The following is a 22,291-nucleotide window of genomic DNA, read 5'->3' on the forward strand; positions in this document are numbered from 1 at the left end:
AACAAAAGAAAATCCAATGAAATATTTAGAAAACCATGGATGATATGAACAACAGAAAGGCTGTTTCCAAATACAAGGAATTTCGAGGCAAAATCTCAGCAAATAGAGGGATTCCTGTGAGGTTCTTGCTACCAACCCTATCAAATCCACTTAACTACAGCAGATGAAACCTTTGTTCATTTCCCTCTAGCTGGCATCTTCAAAACACTTTTCTCATTTCCTTGTAAAATATTTTCAGATTGTTTCTGGTTTGTATGCAACCCAGAAAATCTAGCTTTTTTTGATACCTGCAGAGCTATTATAATATGGTCATTCCTGGCCATCATCTTTAAAGCGGCTAAACTGACAACATGCCATATAAGATATGAAAAAAAAAAAAAGTTAAATCTGTTACACAGAAAAGGAACTGAGACAGAGAGGAGGCTAAGCTTGCCGAGATCAAACAAAGCTTGTGGTAGGAAAAGAATCCGCACCCAAGTCTTCTAAGTGCTAGACTATCACCCCAACTAAGCTGCAGTAAATATTCAGCTGTCAGCAAAAGACATGAAATCTGGGGATTAAAATGCAAATAAGGAAATCCCAAATCATGAAACAGCAGCTGTGAACTTAAAAGCAGATATAACATGCATTTGTGTGCAGTCCATGCACACACACATACAGATACCATTCAAAACTTCCATGAGATGTGCAAATGTTAAGGATCAATTTGATAAGATCTTAAACTGAAACTCTTCTGAATTTTCAAATAGCCTATGTTTTTATGTCCCATTTTTCCTGCACGGTTCTTAACCTGTTGTCACATAAGCTCTCCTAAACCTGAGTTTCAGAACACCTGTGCAGCTACTGAAGTGCATGTAGTCTGCTTGTTAACAAGAAATGAAGCTGGAAGTTAAGTCACTTCTAATTAAACTCATAATTACAAATGGAAGGTCAGACAGCAGATCCAAGGGCTGTTAGAAAATGTAATAAGACAAAAGAAAGAACAAACTCACATGTAATAATTCAGCCCCTACTTGGCAGACTGACCCATTAGAAGACCTATCAGCTGTGTACAGTTCTGAAGGCAAATACTAGAATGATAAATGCAAATCATCTGGGTTTAAACAAGTTTGTCAAGAATTAGCACGGGTTCTAAACATTACCTAGATTTCTAGTCCAAAACGAAAATTAAGATTTGCTCATTTACAACGTTAGAACATGGATCACAGCTTCCTAGCCTGAGCTCCAAAGTGGTGGCCACCAGCACATTCGCAAAAAATGCCTTCTCTTTTGGAACCGGGTAACATCTCTCTCTTCTGCCGATGTGCAGCTGGGAATTCTACTTGATGGTTCACTGCCCTGACTGTGGGTCTCCATGAACACAGAAACCCTGATGTAAGCACTACATTGCCTTTTTTCCCTTGTTGCCAGGTTGGGGCAGAGGGAAGATGCGAAGAGCACGAGGTAACCTGGACAGAGGGCTCAGGGAAGCCATATTAAAAGAGCAAAGGGGTGCAGAAGTACCATCTGCTAGCGACTGGAAAATGGAAGAGAGCCGAGGAAAGTTCACACTATTTTCTGCTAATCTTGACCTCCTGAAGGGCCAGAGGTTTTTATGTGGATCTCAGACTCCACACTCTGACCCTCCCCAGCACCCTGTCACACTGGGACAAGTGATGAGCACACAGGACACACGAGGAGCAAGGAAGCACATGCAGCCGGGCCAGACCAGGAAGCTGATGTCTCTCCCTGTTGCCATGCTTGTGAAGAAGCCCTTGAGGGTTTGGAAAAATCCAAGGAGGACTTTTGTTCTTTCCAAGGTTGGCACGTTCCTCACATGGGATCTGGGCACCCGGACAACACAGCGCTTGGGAACCCGTTTGTGATTTAGGAGGTCTGTGTCAGGAAGTACAGAAATACAGGCAGCATATCAAAGCTGCTTTCTGCCATGCCTCCTACCCTGGGGTTTTCACTTTCTATGAGCCACTGGCAGTCCCTGAAACCCATGGCAGGGTGGAAAAGCCTTGTGAGATTTGCCAATACCAGATTTTTTTTAAAAAATATTCCCTTATTAGCAGGCTTTCATCTGACATGCCAGCTCTAAAAATCTGCCTTCCAGCAGTTCAACTTTGCCTCAGTGAGTGTTTCACCAAGGCCACACTAATAAATATAATTCATGATTTGTGTGACACACTTGTTTTGAAGTGAAATTTGTGGAGGTAATGATCACTGGATTGATTGACACCTAGTTATTCAATCAAACATACTCCTATTCCACTAGTCACAGACCACACATGTCAAATTTGATGCTGAAACAACTTTTATTAGATATTTTGGAGAGGGATTGGGAAGAAAATCGGTCTTGTAATGAAAATCTTAACTATGGTGCACCATAATACTTTTTTCTCTCCTGCTGCCCACATAGCAGCAGCAGTACTCAACACCAGAGGACTTCTCTATGGAGGGTGACATAATGGCACGCATTTATTGAGAGGATGGGGGGTTGATTTCTTAACAAAGGATGTATACACAGATGGATTTGGTAGTTCTCAGGTGGTGAGCAAATTTTTAGCTATAACTCATTGTGCCTCTTCGGGTGGGAAGAATGGATTTCACCTGAGTATTCCTTTCTTGGTCCATGAAAGATATGATGCAGGCAAGCTGAGTGGCAGATTTAGAAAGGCAAGAATAGCCACTCCACATCATATGATGTTGAAGCTAAGTAGTACTGGGAGCTGAGACATGAAGCCACGATGCCTTCATGTAAGGCAGTAATTTACTTTCTCAGGAACAAATCCGACACAACTTTTTATAAGATGTTTCACCCAAGGAGTGGGGATATGAAAATATCTTCATCATAGCTTAGTAATGGATGAAAACTCAACAAAGATTCTGAAGAGCTTATATCTTTACCCCATCTCCTCTCTTCTAAGGCACTAGCATTTTTTGATGAGTAGCAGGATCTCAGAGAGATTCTGAAAACTTTGTGAAATAGCCATTGCAAGCCAAGACAAGCAAGTCCTTTAACTGTCTCAGTTATGCCAACCAGTGAGTGATCAAATCAAAGATCTTTCTGACAGATACCATTTCAGATTACCTTGGGAATGATTCAGGTGCCTAAGCCACAGCATCTGGGACCACTTAAGACACCCCAGGCAATATAAATAATCCACATTGCGGCTGACAACACCTAATAGAGACCCCTGCCCTTATAGCCAAGTAGCTGAAGCACAGGCAGTGAACCTTATGGCAACTAAAATTACTTTAGACATTTATGTTTTGACACCTGAATTACTCTGCTGGTGTTTGCAGATCTCAGTAGAGTGCTTTCTTCCTTCTGTATCCTCACCTTGTACAAGGGGATGTGATAGTGGGAACTTGGAAAATGGCAACTACCATTACATATAGAAAGGCATTTAATTATAAATCTTCAGCTGCCGTCTCTAACAGTAGAGGGGCGCCTGAGTTCTGAAGTCCCAAAAATACACTCAGCAGTTCCTTCACCCAAATAACTTCTCTCCTCCTCAAGATTCTTAGCAGTGTCCTTTCATTCTAATAAGAAGGGGAATAAAAACCCCTTATAAATGTTGTAATAGCTTTGCCTTAAAGGTTTCCTGTAATTATTCATAGTTCTGCTCTTAAACCTGTGTCTATTTTGACAGACTCCTCACTGCATTTCACCCCAACTTTTGCCCTCCTCTGAACTTTGCTGAGTTTGGGGAGGTGCTCAGTAAACCAAAGGGACAATTTCTTCTGCCATGAAGGAACTAGAACTTTCAGAAATGTTTGAGCAGATCATTATTCAAGCTTTCCAGACAACTCTTCATGTCTTTGGTTTCAAGAGCAATTTATTCATTGAGCTTAACCTTATTCCTATTACAGCCAGGCCTCACAGATACTCTGTGGTAGCTTTATTCTATTTAGTTTCTCATGCTATCTCCATAAACTACCTGTATTTCTTGTTTCTATTGCTGTTAAAACCCACTCATTTTTGCCAAACTAACAGAAAAATAATTTAAAAACAAAGGTAGTTATGATTTTGAGCTGGTTTTATTATTATTATAACACTATAGCCATACAAAAGTTACATTACCTGCAAGTATGCAATGGCAAGTTCAAAAAAGGAAATACCGTTAAACTCATATTTATGAGAAATGCACTTATGTCCTTCTGTGACGATACCACAGAGAAGGCAAAAAAAGAGAAGAAAAGAGTGCCAGCCTCACCTAAGTGCCAATGCTTCTGTTTCAGGAGCTGAGCACAAATATTAGTCCCAGTTTTCCCGGTGCAATCCCAAATGAGACCGACAGACTAACCGTGTCACACTCTAGCACCTAGGACAAGACCCTTGGCTCAGCATTTTCTAGAAGGGGACACTGTGTCACACTGTCCTTTGGCCACCTCTCCACCCCATCACCATCAGATCAAACATGAGATATCAGGCTCTAGTCCTGCCAGCACTGACTGCAGGTCAACAGCCCTCCCAGTACTCCATGCCAGTGTTAATGTGGAAATATTGTCCATGTTTTGAGAGAAAAAAATGAAAACATTCTTCAGTCTTTACATTTTCTGAAGAAAAGCAAATCACCTACACACACACACGTTGCCACCAAACCACCAGCAGCCCTCTGGAGCTGCTCAGAGCCCTGGTCTATTGAAAACATTCTCATCGGGTATGGATTAGTAGGCAAACAGCAGGGAAAAGAAGTCAAAGGTGCAAGATAAATATGGTTTGTTACAGAAGCTGTAATTTATCATCACAATATTGCCAACACAACTGTAGAAAATTACATATAAATTTAATAAAACAACTGCTATATTATATCTGCTATCCTGGAGTCAGGTTCAATTATCTTTTCCTCCTTGAGAAAAAGCTTTTTCTGCAAACACCACCACTGAAACTGGCCATTTATATTTTAAAAGACGGCCTATGATAGCTTACATGCAAATAATGGTATAAACAACAGTGTATATCAAAATATTGAGGACATAAAATCACACGGTGAGAAGTGAGCTGTTCCCCAGAGGTGGCAGTTCCCTCTGATGTTCAACAAAGAAATAAAGGCAGACAAAGCAGTGAGATCACTAGTTAAACAAAAGGCATATAAACATGGCAGACCTCTCTTCTGGAAAAATACACAGTTAAAAGTGCCATTGTCCCCTCCATGCACCTGTCAAAACTGCTTGGGGGTTGCTGGAGTGAAGGTGAAGGAAGAGGGGGAAGAGAAAAACAGCCACTGCAAATAAGCAGAGCCTTTTATTAGAGAGTTATCTCCTTCTTGCAAGAATGAGTGCTCGAATGGATAATACCTTTCTGTGAAATCCAGGTTTCCAGCTTCATGTTAAGCAGAGGCTCTTACCTTATGGGATTATCCATCCTTGATACTGTGAGAAATGCTGCTAAGTTTGCTGTGTAGGAAGAGCACACGATAAGGGTGAAGAGCCACCAACTTCCCATTACAATACGCATCGCCACAGAATTTACAGTAGATTCACTCCCTACAAATCAACAGAGAAAATGAGTCTCTCAGCAGCTTCCCTTTATGGTCACCTTCTGTGTGCCCTGCTATGTTAAACTCAGTTGTGCTACCCCTCGACATTTTTGCTCCCCTCCCCCGCAGACTGCCCATTCACTGTGAGAAAAGCACTGCTTCCATGAAGGCCGATAATTTACAAACGTTTTCTCCAGCCAGCCTCTTGCTCTAGATACTGTTCTAGAAAAACCATCTTTCAAAATATTTCCCTTGGGAATTGTTGAGGATAAAATCTTCAGAAGATGAAAAATACTCTAAATAAAGAAAGTTTAATGGTGAAGCACAGCTAATATGCAAGAATTAAATCATTACAGTGCTTCGTATACAGTAGTATTCTGTTTTCAATGACCACTTTGTGTTTGGAAAAAACCTGCAAAACTGTCCGATGGTTTCTGTGTTCTCTGTGCTGTATTTAAATCTGCAAAGACTGAAACATTAGTGTCATTACTTGTTACTCCTTACAGCACTTGAAATGATGTGAAGACTTCTTTCTAGCAGGCTTCAAGCACAGTTCTGCCCAAACATTGTTGGGAGACCAAACCTCACCATACAGCTGGTGCTAGTCACTTCGGTGTATGTTTATGCTGGTTATATCTTACTGTATTTAAACCCATCACATTTTCATATTCAGTTCAAAGAATGAAAAGATATACTGTCTCACATTAGTTCCAAAACATATACATTTCTAAAATTAAACAACTAGAAAGGGTGCTCGTTTCAGAGTTGGAGAACTGCTGTAATTCTGCACCAAGCAGCTCTGTAGTTCATTTATTGTATGATAATTTTTTCAACGTGGAAAAACCTGCTATGAGTGGGTTTTCTGGACTTACTGAGACAGAAAAGCAGAACATAACACACACTCCCACCCACCCCCAACTTACCTACCTCTTCCCACTTTTCATCAGCTGGGCTAATAAAATATATTACCTGCCTGTACGAGCCATCTTTTTCATCTTTAGACCATTCTGGCCAAGATCAACACATTCTGACCTGCTTTACCTAAGGCGGGATATTTCTGAATGTCCATCAGTGGTGTTTACAAGAGAGTAAGTACCTTGCTGAACAAAGGCGCCGTACACGACCCAGATGGCACTGTGGAGGGTGGAGGAAGCAGAAGGGCTCGGCTGGGAAGCGTTCTGCGCCCTGACTGCCTGGATCCGGTTCAAGACAAATATCAAGACGCCAACTATAGGGATGGCTGCAGCAATGCAAGCCCACACCGCAAAGTCAAAAGGAGCAAAGAGAGAGAAGATGTTGATTTTCTCTTCAGGCTTTTTGATTAAGATTCCCACAGAATAGTCCATGTACCGCTTGCTGAAGTCCACAACGCTTTCTCGTTCTGGTGTTATAGTGATGGCTGAGATGGCTAGGTCTGCTCTCTGCAAGGCAAATGCAAGAAATCAGATCTCTCCCTCTCACCACGAATCCGGCCAGTGTGAGCCTTAAGGAGAAACTTCTTTACGAACCAAGTGAGTCCATGCATTTTTTTCTATAACTTAACACTTAGACAAAATCAAATAAATTGTCTAAAAAGAAAACCAGAATCAATTTCATCATTTGAACATTAGTTAATTGCACTGGCCTAAAGCAGAGTCATGAAACATAACCTGCACATACTCTAGAACATAAAGCGTCACCCTGACTCCTCTCTGGAATGAGTGCAACTTATTTACCCTTTATCCCTCATTTGTTTTCCAAAGGATGCCTAAAGCTGCAATCCATATTAAGCTGGTGCACTGCAAGCAGTAAGAGAAAACCACCATTTATTCAGCTCGTGTATTTGATAGCAAGGTGCAAAGAGCTAGCGTTTGTTGCTCTCCCTGCAAAAATGCTAGCTTCCCATACTCGTGAAGGGATTTTGCATGACAACTTGGGGGAACACTGTGTTTGGTCTTTACAATGAATGAAGGAATTGCAAAAACTAGTGACTGGAAGAATGCACCAAAGGCAACTTAGGTCCTGAAACTGCTTTGACCTCAATGTTTAAAGCAAGTACGTTTTACATGTAGGGGGCCCTTAAAAAGTATGCAAACTCAATGAAAGATAAACCAGGAGTTAATAAATAAGATTCCCAAAGCTTTTGAAGAGCTGCAACTAGATTTTGAATATTTTTCCATCTCAATAAAAACAGTTATATACTTTTTGTTTCCTATCTCTAACTTTTGTTGGGAAAGTAAAGAAAATACTTTGAAATCCCTTGGCATCAGTGGAAAAGCTAGTAGCAGAAATACCATTTAGAAAATACCATAATAGATACTTTGTTGTTTGAAAGAACACAATTTCCAAATAAATTTAACAGAATTTCTTACCACATTTTCAAATCAATGAAATTCAAACAGCTTATGTCAATGTATAAATAAGTAAAATCTTCTTTATAATTCCTAGCACCGGCCAAGAATATCCCATTATCATGCACACGTATGCTATTGCTTTAATCACTTCTATTTCTTCCTAAACATCTACTTACTAGATACTGAGCCGCCTACTTACTAGATAATGAGAAAGCTTTCACTTTTAGTAATAACTCCACTGCAGAAGAGTAACCTTTTCTACAAAGGGCAGCGACATGGAATATTAATTCCTTTGATTCTCCTTCTTGATTAACATTTGTCCCATGTCAGATAGCAAGAACATGAACAAAATACTCCAATTTCATTCTCTGGGAGATTCTAAGCTATAAACTTCCCCCATTTACTTCAAAGGAGTTCAATTAACTTATTCCTGATTCGCAAGACTGTAATTAAAAAAAGAAATTTAGTCCTCTGTTTTAAATGAATTAATAATATTGAGATCAGCTTAAATTCTGGTCCTTCAAAACATTTTTAATGGTATATTACTGGGCACGCTTTTTCTGTTTTGTAGTCAAACAGCTGATAATTATCAAATGCATGGTCACAAAGTGACCCAAATAAAGTCACACCTAGAAACGAGTAGCAAAGACATAATGACAAAAAATAAAATAATATTAATTAGTATTTTAAGAAGAATACATGATTTTTGCTCTATTTTCTATAGTCATCCACTTACACTCACGTGTGTCCTGTCTTCTTATGCTTACAGCTATGTAAACACATGGATTTACACAGATATAATTTATGTCAGGAACAGCTGAGATTAAATAGAACAAACGACTTTCCAGTTCCTATTCTGTATACAGGGTCTTAAATCTTAAATTGCACAGTTTACCCCATATTCAAACTACCCATAGTGTTCTGCACTGGCGCTTTTATCCTAATTCATTCTCTTGTAATTTGGAATGGAGGAAGGGGAGAATCCCCTTACAAAGGTTTGACACCGTAATCTGAAAAGAAGTCTTTTTTTACTCTTTTTTTTTTTTTTTTTTTAAATACAGCTTCTTCTCTGCGCACCTTGTTAATGAGTTCTCCAATCATGCCATTCCAGGAACTGTTTTGGAGCTGCTGTCCGTATTTGCCATCAGGAGCTTGATATATCTCATACTTGAAGCCCAGATTCTTGGCAAGTGCATCCAGAACATCAATGGAAAATCCTTTATATCGTTTTGGTTGCCCAAGAATGTTCTCCGCCACCATCACAAAAGGTTCTTCCTGAGAACAAAACAGTATCTTAACTGATACTTGAAACAAGTTTTTTGGTCTTCTTGTCTTAGCACAGGGATGTTCCTGAGTTAATTCTGGACAACTTGGCACAAATTTTGAGACACTACTAAAATTCTTAGGCAAAAAACTGTAGACTATATGGGATGCTATGAGGCTTCCCAACCAGACACCACTGCCTCAGCACCTGAGGCCTATCTGTGACCTTGGGCTTTTCACAGCACTTGAGAGGAGTCAGACTACAGAAGACAATTCAACCCCCTCTAGCAGCATTCCTGGTGCCCACAGGATGAACTGCTCTTAGAAGTACCTTCCTCTTCTCACTGACTACAAAGAGGGCACAGACACACACCTTAGTGTCCAAAGTAGCTGTCTAGAATATAAAGTTAATTGTGTGAGTCCTGCATAGGAACATTACTACTGTTCATCTATCTCAGACCATATCAAATACAAAAAGCTTTTTTTTTTTCCACAGACAATGATTAATCTCTTATCCAGGAGACATACCGAAACAAAAGCTAAACCCACTGCATTTTGTGAATATTTTAAATTCTGAAAAGTCAAAGAATAATCTTCCTGGAGTATTTTTTAAAGTGTGTTTCAGGACCAAGGCAATGCAGAATTTTGTGCTATGTTTTCTGTCAGACATGGGCTTCCCGCTCTCCTGCAAGGGAGCGCCGAGGCTGCCAGTGGCGCAGGCACTGCAGTAGGCTGCCTTCGCAACCCGGTACTGACACTCTCGTGGAAGGGATCTGCTCGCCTCCCACATAAGCTACAGCATAACCTCACCTCTCACCACAGAGAGGGGAAAAAAACTGGGGGCTGGGGGAAGTGCCTTAATGATCTTATGCAGTACTTCCTATCTGTACCATGATTCAGAAAAAAAGAAATAAAATGCACCAAAAGTCACCCCATTTTGCAATCCACAAACTACAGTATTTTAGGCAGCAATGCATTAAAGCCTTAATTTGCCCCTAATTTAGCACTTAGCTGACACGAGCTCTGCTACAGCTCTAGATGCTAACAGGCATTAGTCCCAAGAGCAGAATGAATTTTTGGAAAGACTACGCCTATCTAAAAGATATAGTTTATCTCAACAGGAATTTATGAGCTTGATGGAAGAAACACTTGATTAAATTTTACAGCCTGCAGTGTACAAGAGCCAAGATTAGATTATCATAATTGGCCCATCTGATCTTAAAATCCATGAAATGCTGGAAACTGCATATCCGAGTCAGAGTACGGTATCTGGAATGCACCCCTGTGCCCTCAGGCCTTATGCTGGTTCCATGCCCAGTAGGAATTACAACGCAGAAAAACAGCATAAGCAAACAAACAAATCTTCTGTGTATCTGACAGTGCACAGCTTTACATAAAATAATAAAAGGCCATGATCTACCTTCCTTGCTTATGTAACTGATCATCCAAAAATACAGAACTGAAAATGATAGGGAAAAATACTGCAGGAAGCGCCCAAAATACTCAGTCAAATCCTTTTTATTTTAAGCGTATTTTTTCTCCTGAACTCAAGTAGGATCATACCAAGACAGTCACCACTTTGAGTGTCAATCCTTGTAAGTCATTGCCCAGACGTCGTTCTTGCAGGCTACCGTTCAGTCCTTTCTCAGAGTCCCACGTCGCCAGCTAGAACAGAAAGTACAGTGAGTCTGAAGGACCATTAGGCAGAAATCTTTGCAGAAATCTTTCAGTATTTAAATAAACATTTAACAGTAGCTTGACCAAATCCAGAACTGATAGAGGGTGAGAGACTTTTTTTTAATGCAGAATCAGAATCAGTGAGAATCAGAGGACAGACATAAACACATACCTTGCCTGAATGTATTTTCACTGATGCCTATAATATAGCTGCTCTATTATCCGTAGTATTTGTCATATTATTTCACTTAGATCACACTGATGTGACACTTCTCTCCAGTAAGTTTATACTGTCTGTCAGCCCTCAGAATTATCTGTGGTCTCACTGTCCCATATTCCCCTGTCTGCTCAGAACCCTTCCTACTTTTCAAATCGTTCCCACTGCTTATCAAAAACTGAGGTTTTTTCCTGCTGCATAATGTTCTCACTCATTGATAGTCATATAATCTTGACGTAGATCCTATGGTGTCAAACTGTCTCCTCTCTCAGACTTTCTTCAGATCCCATCTTAAGTCTTTTCTCTGTTCTTGCCCTAATTCTACCTCATCAGTAAAACAACAACAGACTCACGTTCCCAGGCTCCTGATGATCTAATATCTCATATCTACCAGTACTTCATGCATCTGCTAGATTACCTGGATGCAGATTTTCAGGATACCTCCCTGGAACATTACATCTAATTAGTTTCTGTTTCAACTAAATGTATCACTTTAAAAATCAATTTTACTGCATTTTCTGAAGAGAAATGCAGTAAAAATCAATAAAATAGGTTCAATAGAAAAGTCAATCTTAAGTGACCTTTGGATTATTCAAACTAAATATGCTCTTCAGCAGCAGCAGCCAGACACTCCTTTTGCCTTCAAACGGAATCCACGGTGTCATTTTGTTCAGAAGAGTCATAAATAGTATCAAGTAGAAACTGTTTCCTTCTTTTTTTTCAGCTCTACTCTTAGACACCAATACTATGCTCACAGATGTGGAAGCAGTGTTGTTAACTGGAGGCATGTCCTGTGGAAATTAAACATAGTCCAAGATCTGTGAAATGTGGCTTCTTCCTGCCAGAAGCTAATTTTCATGTAACAAGTCAAAACCTTGGAAAGAACTTACTTCACTGAAAATGCCTGTGGCTAGATGTCCTACATGATTTATTTCTATGACTTCACTTTTATCCTAAAGCCTCAAAAATCAAACCGACAAATAACATGTGATGGGAATCTGTATAGTTTTATTTTTGTTTTGATGCACTAAACCAATAAACAGGGAACTAGAAAAGAACAGGACATTCGGTGAATATTCAGCCATAGTAACTGTCACAACTGATGGAAATTTTTCTATAGTCACTAAATCTTCAAAGCTGAGACACAGGAGAGGAAAGACTTAAGATACACCTCCTTTTCTCTAGATGACCTGGATGATGGAGGAAGGGAATGAATAATAATGAGTAACATTCAGCTCTCTAATGACAATCCTGAAAGCTGAAGTATCTCAGTTTGAAAACTCTCCCCTCGTGATGCCAGTTTGGAGTGACAGATGAGCTTCTGCACACAAACAATACAGGTACATACCTGTAGCCATGGTACCTTTTAAATTTGAATTTAGATGCTTGCTCTGAAATACATCCAGATGCTTCTTAGCTTTTGCTGTTGCCAAACCAAATTGACAAATTTGTTGTCTGACATAAATCAGTATGGTTAAGCAGAATTCAAATACCAGTATAGGTGTGTGTGGTATATATTGTGTCTCAAATCTGTAAAGTAGGTTCACTGTCTATGCCTTCTTCAACTCTTCTATACAGTTACTATACAATAAAGATACATGGAAGATACAGTGGCCAAAACGGCTTGCACAATCTACAGATGATAATTCAATATTTACTAAAAAATGGCAAATGTAACAAATTAATTTTTTACTTCACCACTGGTGGACTGACATTTCAATTCCTTCTCCCACTATTTTTTCTTTCAAAAACTCTATCAGATTTCATATCAAGGCCTTAGACTTCTCAAATACCCTACATTTCACATTCTTCATTAACTCTAATTCTAAAAAGGACACTGGAGACATGCCAGTGCAAAACCATATAGTTATTCCTTTTATTCAGAAGGAGCAAGACAAGATTCCCCTTTTATGTAGCAGGGCTAAGAGCAAAGAGGAGAGTATTTCACATCAGCACAGAGCTCCATATTGTTCTCTGTGGAGGTACAATCTTTTCAGTCTGTTAAAAGGAAACTATATAAAGAAAGTTGATAAATGGAACATGAGGAAAACCATTTCCAGAAGGGATTTTTCCTATGCATCCTTGTGCTCCAGAACATTTCATTTGTTAAGAAGTGTGTCAGTTTTAACTTCTAGTTCTTGCAGACAGAATTTTGTTTATAGGACCAAAGTACTTACAGATAGGTCTATCAATTTCTGACAGCTGACCTGTCAAGATCAGTGCCTGAGAAACTAATTTCCAGCACTGTTAAACACAGTGAGTACTTCTGTTAATTGATAAGGCCATTAGAGTTTCATTGTTTGTAGAAATACCTACCATGTTCCTACCAGAAGTCTGAAGCCAAAGGTTATAGCACAGCCGTCAGCTGATAGGAGATAAAAAGCTTTTAGATCTGATTATGAAAAACAACTGCCTGCAGAATCAGCACTTGGAGGATATATTTAAAAAATCAATGGTCTGTGGAACACGTGTTTAATGGCAGCCTGGGTAGGGTTTTTTGATTCTTAAGTTACTTAAGATTCTTAAGTTATGGGAGTTCAAGTTTTGAAAACAGCTACTTTATTACACCTTTCCAATGTAAACCTTCTTCCTAGCTTCTCTTTCTGAAACAGTCATGTTGCCGGGAATCCTATAGTTCTAGCTGTACATCAGAGACTCAATCACCCAATAAAGACAAACCCAAGGAAACAAATGCGAAATTCACACTAAAAGGTAATTTGTTGGAAAATTCTGACTCATTACATGCTTCTGATCTTTGCCAATATTTACTAGCATTTTCAACCGGAACTGCAAGGAAAAGCTTGGAGAGTGAAAGTCACAATTTTAACATTGTTTTCAACATCCACAAGCAATGTATAACTCCAAACGTACATACTCAACACACAAGCAAAGCAATTACATGGCTAAACAACCTAGGAATGTCAAATGATAAGAGATGTCATCCAGGGTATGCCTCTTGATCCTGCTGTCCAGGGCTTTTTCCTGAAAGATACTGATATCTGTCAGGCCCTCAAAAGAAAACTTCTTATCAATGTAATTTTAGGGTTCCTGAGTTCCTATTGAAAAATTAGAAGTCAAATTCTCCAAAGCAGTTTCACGACTTTGTTAATGATGCAGCTGCTGGCTGTCCAATACTTGAGTGAGTGATTAGGGCCCCAGGGGAAATCATATTGAGATGTCATGGTAAACTCACACCAAAGAATATCGGAGACGGCTCCACAGAAGTGTGAAGACCTTCCTCAGCACCATGAAGCAGGCAATACTTCTGCTCAAATAAATCAAGGCTGCATTCATTAAGCACTGATTTGCAAGATTTCCTACCTCCTGTGAACTTGATCAACTAGATGGAGAGCCTGTATGTCGCTCCCTTTAGGAGATGAAACTGATAATAAACGCAGTTATTTGTTACACATCTGTTTGTCTGCAAAGTCCACATGACCATGCTACTCTATTATACAATAATTACGTATTTCTTGAATTGAGAACTTGAATTTAGTTTTCATAACTCTGCTATGAATGCTCAATGTCACTGGACTATGGCAAATGTCTTTCTCACACCCAAACAAACGGAGACAAAAATTATCGCAAACTACTAGTAAATACAGTTGAAAACTGACATTAGCATAAAAAGGGAATATTTGACATGTCTATCACAACAGTGAATAAGATCATCTACACCGGTTTATGACGCAGTAGTTACTGTCCAAATAACATGTCACTACTATCTAACATCATTTTGAATATGACACCCGCCATCCTAAATCTGATTTACTTTTTTCAGGGAAAATGTGATTCCCATAAGAAATAAAACCATATACTATTTAGCAGATGTATAGTAATATTTGACAGGGCTACAATCAATCCAAAGCATGAATCTTCTATCTTACCAAAACCAGCAATCTTTTATTTGGTGACTCCTTTGGAGCTGAGGTTACATTGTCCAAAGAAACTAAATTTGGGAATCCCTGCCTTGAAATCTGCAAAACTTCTAACAGGCAGGAGCGTACAAGTTAGGCTGTTCTCCTGCCATGAGACACAGACACCTGTATAAACCCAGGGCATATTTTTTGTGAATATAAAAGCTGTTCTGTGCATGGAGTTAAATAAATTCATCTATGCCACTCACAATCTGATAATTCTTTTAGATTAAAGTTGAACTGAAATGGATTTCACTTCAATGACAACTTATTCCTTGAATTTGAAGCCAACGAAGTGTATAACCAGTATGACGTCCTTGTACCATGTACATATATTTTGCATGTTGGGGTCTCACTCCCTTTGACAGTCTTGCAATATGGCTAAACCCTTACTGAAACATTTGACATTATAAAAGCAGATTTTAGGCAAACATGATAATAAAAAAGATCCCAACCAAATAAACAAACCGTAAACAAGAAAACTAACGTTTACAGGAGACAAATATGAAATAAGGTAGTGGCCCATTAAAAAAGTGGAGCAAACTCGACGCTCCTCTCTTGCAGTTCTAAAATTCCATTTAAATAGTAAAACAAATATTTACATTGAATTCCACGATTTTTTTTAAATGCAGTATATCAGTAATCTAGACAATTTGCTGCCATTCAATATCATTCACAACAAGGTATTAGTAGGATTCACACACTGGATTATGTGTCATTCTTAAGGAACTGACAGGTTTCCCTGAACATAATTCCAATCTTTATGACTGGAGTTGCCTTGAAGGTACCAAAATACTTCCATTTGAAATATGGGATCATAATTAAGAAAAAAATAAAGAATGTTTTGGACTGTATATTTATGTAATCCACAGTTAAATAAAATAGGATTAGGAAAATACAAATGTAACAGTTTTTACACCTGCAAGCAAATACAGACACTGGTACAATTCATTTCTATAACAGCTGTGTAATTATTAGCAACATTCTAACATTTCTAAAGTATAAGCTTATAGTCACTATTAGAGATAAAATAGTGGATAAGATCACCACCTAAACTGATTTAAGCTCTATTCTGTGGTCCCACATAGCTCAACCTTGTTTGCAATGAAATACCTGCAAGTCATCTACGTTCAGATGTTTATTTCATTCTGACATACTTCATACATTTGTATTAAACAGGTAGCTTGTTTCCAAACATCTGCAGTAGGATTGTAATGCCTATGCACCCATAGCCGTAGAGTCACTGATGACTCCAAACCATATTAAAACTATGAAACAAAGGATTGTGAGCAAAGCCTTAACTGGTACAGAAACTCTTAAGTCTTTTGGGTGAAAATTTTATCCCATCCTGTTTGATGCACAAAATGCTCAGTTTTCTACGAAGGGGCCACACAAGGGCTGTATCTGCATGGTGAAAATTCAGAGAAGGGTAGGAAGGACCATGGAAATCTGCTCTGCCACTCCTGATACTTCGGCAAACAGCATCACCCATCTCCTGTGACAGTAAGCTCTTTAAAGGCAATGACTAGATAATACAAAGTAAGAAAAACTGGAGGACTAGGGGAAGGCTGCCTCCTTTGCAATGACCATGCCACTGTTATTTGTCCAAGAGGACCCTGGTTTTCTGTGCAGGACAGTGAAGCACATTGATGTGACTATTGATGTTTAATGGACCTTCAAGAATGTGAGAACTTCAGGGAGAAGAATGCAGCTTTTTCTGTGTTTTGCAAACTTATGGTGCTATATAACTGATAATAAAACATTTCTAGAGAATCACAGAAAAACGAGCATTAGGCAGCAAGTTTTTATAATGAACAAGTCTTCCTGGACAAAGTTGACTGCTTTTTCAATAGTACTGCAGAAATAATAGGTAACTGAAATGAAGAGGACGATATACTTGTATCTGAATTTTGGTGTTTCATTCAGGGTCTTGTGACATGTCACCTAGGACAATTTGAATTTGTTTCCTGAATACGGACAATATCATATGATTTATAGACTAGCTTCTAAGCAACAATGAAGAATGATGTGTCAAGATGAGGAGAGACATTTTGAGGTAGCTTTACAGCAAGTGAATATTAAGATCTTATTTACTTAACAGGTTTTTTAATGATTTGGAACAGGAAATAGCAAATAACTAAAATTAAAATGTCTAAGATGCAAAGCTATCACAAAACTGGGAAGCACTGAAAATATGTCAGACCAGAACAGCAAGAAAAAATAAGTGGGAGTGGTAAGAACCCAGACATGAAATAATATGCATCTTGCATAAGTAGAAACAAACACTTATGAAAAGGAAAAATGAGAAATTCTTCAATTGAAGAAACCAAGACAGAAATTAACGTTAAAAAATTGTGCAGGCTGAAAGTGAGCTGCAAATGTTTGATGAGCTTGTAATACAGTGCAGTATGGTTTTGGTCTTCATGTGTCTCATGGTGCAGGCTGCACCGAGAGCAGTCACAACATAGCTGAGAAGAGTATAGTCTTAATACCATGTATAGCATCTGTCTGAACAAGATTTAGGCATACTGGAAGAAAATCAAGGGCAAACAGAACAACTATTTCTGTGGTGGAGGAGTCAGTTTCTACAAGAAGAGTAAAAGACAAAATGTGAATATCTAAGGTAACGATGACTAAGAAATGGGAAACTGGAATCAAAACTAGATATAAGACAACAAAACAACTGCTACTGACTTCTAATAATCTATAGAGACCCTTTCACATCAAATACAAACCATTTCCTAGAAATGTTTCTTCATTCTCAATGCAGACTGTGAAATGAGAAATAGATAAAAGGGCTAAGCATTTCTGGGTCTTTCTAAACAGAACAATTTCTCACAGGAAAGGTTTGTCACATCCAGGATACATGAAGGAAATCAATGAACAGCCGAACAGCCTGGTGGCTCCTTAATTCACCAAAGATATCAGATTTGAACCGGTGTTTCACATAATGCTGGATCCTAGCTAAAGGTGGTTAGGATAACTTTTCCCATATGCGGAACAACTTCATTCGAGCCCCAGAGTGCAAGGTTTAGCCTGCAGTCTCATCAGTTTGCCACAAGTCAGGTGAGTGGATTAATCACCATCTTTAAGGCCAGTAGGGGGGCATGTTATCATTCACAAAGGTCAAAGGTATTGGTTTAGTCTTTGTGATGAATGGCATAATTCCTGAATACTTGAAAACCTCAGATATTTTCACATTCAATAGAAAAATCCATTCCCCACTGCTGAAGTGAAGCCGTTCCTAGAACTCAGCCAGGGAGAAACTATGCAGAATGTGCACAGGAGCAATTTAAGGTCCCAGCCCACAACCACTTACAGTTGTGCTTTAACTTAGCGAACCTATGTAATACCATTGAATCCCGAGAGTTACACTTATATAAAGTTAATTGAGCATAGACCTAGAATAGAAAATAAAGAAAGTTCAAGAACACTGAAGGAGGGATTTGAGTAGGAAAGAGTAATTGACCTGAACTGACATATCTAAGGAAACAGATATACACCACTGCTCTTCTGAGAAGCCAGTGAGATAATTGGCAAATGTCTAGGATTAAGATGCCACATGAAGACTGCCCTTGAAGTAGCACAATGCCCTTCAAACCATCTAAGGAGACTGGCTCACAATTAAAAGGGAAGAGTAGCATTAACTGAGTCACTACCACATAGATAGTCCCTTGAAATTCCTATTTAAGAAAACAAATCCAATTGTGTGAACTTCAGCAAGAAGCTGCAGAGTAACAAGCAGAAAATTTATACAAATTGGAAGGAAAATTTCAAAATAATTCAAAGGACTCAAACCTAATGAAAAATGATAAAAAATACATGAAAACAAAATGCAGATAAGTATCAGAAACATGGTTTTGCCATGTAAGATCAATTACAGTATTAAAGCACTGTCATCCAGAGAGTAATTAGCGTCTAGAATATAAAGTGTCTCTCTCTCTCCATGTCTTTTACAGTAATTTCTACATAACAGATAGGGAAAACCTAGGGAGGAAAAACTACACCATCTACACCAGAACTGTGGGGGTAGTTTAGGAGGACGGAGCACTACAAACAGAAGCTTTGGTAGAGGTATTTTGGCATTAACTTTCTTCATTCTCTAGAAGCCTGTGCATTTATTCAGCTCTTGCTCTACAAATTCTGCTGTTCACTGCAATTAACAATTTTGACCTTACCTAGCATAACTCAGCAATATCTTCCTCCACTATTTTTACGGTCCTTCATTACAGAGAATATCAAATATTTTGATGTGGCAGGAAGTGGTTTCCTTTATGTTTTTCATTAGCCAAAGATCAGTTCAATTAAATGTAATGGCCATATTATTAAAAGCCAACTATTTTACATATAGAAGGACTCTATGACATAAATGAAGAGTAGACACATTATGCCTTATACTATCAATATTAAGGAAGCTAAGATATTCTTATACATGCATTTGTGTACATAGGGTCTTCTGCAGTATGGTAACTGAGGAGTTTCATTTGGAACTGAAGTAGCAGTTTTCTGTAACACTATAGCTTTTATTGACACAGTGTAAGACTCCTCATACCCCTCGGGAATGGATCAGCACCATATACTTTATATTTTATATTCCATATACATCACATTTACTATTATGTTGAAGGACATAAATTACAAATACTATCTTTTTGCTGAAATAAGATATTGCTCCATTAATTGGCAGAACAAGACACCATTTTGCCAGCAAGTCAATGAAGGAGCAATGATACCAATTAAGGATTGCTTCTCTTTCTATACTGGGATAGCTAGTGAGCATCTCTGACCTCTTATGCGACACAAACACCTACGTTCTGCTGTGCCAAGCCTGAGCAAAGCGTGTATGGGGCAGCAAATCTGCATGAAGTAGAAAAAGGAGCTGACAGGACTTGACAAGATAAATGCAACTTGTTAATATTCATTATATAAAAGTATAAACGGGCCATCTTCAGCTCTGATAGAATAAATTGCTTCAATTAATACCAGTCTTTGAAGGAGCAGCGACTGCAACATGCTGATGTTATTAGTGCAGCAACACAGGCACTGGAAAAGATGCAGTACTAAATGAAGCAATCATAAGAGTGATGGAAACAATATGAACAAGAATATTACCCTCTGATGGTTTCTCTATAAAGTGCAGACAAGTATTACTCTGTCCCCAAATTTCTGCATTTCACTTCCCTAACATAAAATCAAAATGCAGCAAAAGTGGTGTTAAAAATAAACTGGAGCTATTTTCCTCTAGGATCTCACAGGCTTTTCTCTCGTAAAGCAGGCAGATAACCTCCACCCCAGTCCATCAGCAGTTTTGCCCCATTTTGAGGCTTTAAGATAAAAACATCACGCTATAACATAGCAATGCTGTTGTTGAATGAGACGGCAGTGTTGCTATAGCAAAAGATGTATGTGCAGCACCACAATTTTTCTAAGGGTTGAATAAACTAACTGTGAATACCTGCAATACTGCTGAATCAGGCTTTTCCCAGGGGTGTTGTAAATTACCAGATATTTTGAACAACCAGGCCTCTAAGCATAAAATTAAAACTAAGTCATTATGAAAGTTAGACCAATCCAAACAAAAATTCCACAACAGTTGTCAGAAATGACTGGCTGAAAAACCCTACAGCATGAGCTCCTGGCCACTGGAAGACAAACAAGCCCCTCAACTTTCTTCTGCAGTTTAAAAAAAAAAAAAAACAAACAAACGAAATTGCTGCCCAGTGAGAGACGGTGGGTGTGGGACTCCAAGAATGCTCTGAACACTGCTTTAAATATTGAAAATCAGGTAGTTCAAGAGAAGCTGCTTGTGGACAAAACCAAACCAATTCCCCTGCCGTTACTCATTATGTGTGGGTAAAATGGAAACAAATCCATTTCACACAGAGAACAGATTCTTTTCAAAGCTTCCAAGTGCTTTTTTGTGGGAAATTACTAGCTTTTGAAAGCAGAACTACCCTTGTTATCTATACAATAATGAACTCGGCAGACTGTTTTGTAAACAAAAAAATCATTGAAAAGTTGGATCTAGCAACAAATACAAATTCATGATGTTTTTGTACAGGTTCTTGTCCTGCTCTGTGCAGTATAGTAACCAAATACCTCCCTGTAGTGACATTCTTAGAATTTAGGTGGGGAGGGAGAGCAAGAGAGGCTGTTGCAACTGGACAACTCTCAGGACCTGGTACCTTGTCCAGTCGTTCTACGTAAGAGCTCTGCACTTACAAATTAATCGACATTATTAAAATTAGCTATACCCAAAAATCTGCTCTTTTTTTTCAATTCATTACCGGGTTTCTTGGATATTATCTGAGTCGAATGCTTTTGCCTTCTCACTACACATTGAAGAAACTCATACATATACCTGCAGTTCTAATGACTTTACCCTGGCCCATTCTGTGGTCATGTGAGAAAGAGACCATGGTGTGATCTCACCAGCTGCAGACCTTCCGAAGACTGGCCATCATGAATTCACTTTCTGATTCTGGTTGATGGCACCGAGTCATCTCAGACTGAAAGCAAACTTCAGCCCGCTCCTTGGTGTCACCTGGTGAGCCAGCTCTCAAACCTATTGAAAAATGCTCTTCTCTCAAACTTCAGGTATTTTTGAAAAGCTTCACGACTTCAAGAGTATTCTTTAGTGGGAAACTATTTGAAAAATATATTTTTTAAAAAAATAAACTTATTTTTAAAATAAAATTCTTGTTCAAATTTTCATTTGCAAAGTTTTGAGATGCAGCATCTTCTTACATTTTCCATGAAATTTGTATACATTTGATATTTTATCTTGGTTTTTTACCATTCCTATTATCTAACTACCTCATAATATTTTTGTGGCAGCCTTCATGTAACAATAAGGACAGTGTTCTAGAGGAAAAGGTATCCTACTCAGATTTTATTTCAGAAGGTGTGGATTTAAAAATGCAATTTATAAAATAAATTTAAAATCTTAACACAGAGAGGTCGAAATCATAGATAAAACATTGGTACTTTAAAATTAACATTTTAAAACCCAGTATTTTATCAGAACTACTGTCAAGAGAAGTTAATATTCTCTCTTGACATAGGCAACAACACTAAATGCTAAAGTCTCCTTGGTGAAGGTTTTAAGTGAATTTTGACCAGCTCTGGTATTCAGCACTGGAATCTAAACCCATATCTATGGAACACTGAAAATTCCTGTAAAACTTTGTGCTGGTTTTGGCTGGAATAGAGCTAGTTTTCTTCCCAGCAGCCAGTGTGGGGCCGTGCTTTGGATGCGTGCTGGAACAGGGCTGACAGCGCAGGGCTGTTTGGTTACTGCTGCGCAGAGCCTGCCCAGAGCCGAGGCCCTTTCTGCTCCTCTCACCGCCCCACCAGCGAGGGGCTGGGGGGCACCAGGAGCTGGGAGGGGACACGGCCGGGACAGCTGACCCC

At 38.8% G+C, this 22,291-nt stretch overlaps 1 protein-coding gene across 1 annotated transcript in view; it reads right to left on the reverse strand.

Annotated features, from left to right (window-relative positions):
- The window catches only part of GRID1 (glutamate ionotropic receptor delta type subunit 1), a 544,391-nt gene that overhangs the window by 44,353 nt on the left and 477,747 nt on the right, over positions 1-22,291 (reverse strand). The window contains exons 9-12 of the mRNA XM_027817170.2: positions 10,631-10,732; positions 8,882-9,079; positions 6,568-6,892; positions 5,340-5,478 (exon numbers count right to left, since the gene is read on the reverse strand). Coding sequence (XP_027672971.2) covers positions 5,340-5,478; positions 6,568-6,892; positions 8,882-9,079; positions 10,631-10,732 — 764 coding nt within the window. The remainder of the gene's footprint in view (positions 1-5,339; positions 5,479-6,567; positions 6,893-8,881; positions 9,080-10,630; positions 10,733-22,291) is intronic.

This window comes from Falco cherrug, chromosome 9, assembly GCF_023634085.1.
Source record: "Falco cherrug isolate bFalChe1 chromosome 9, bFalChe1.pri, whole genome shotgun sequence".
Lineage (NCBI taxonomy): Eukaryota > Metazoa > Chordata > Aves > Falconiformes > Falconidae > Falco > Falco cherrug.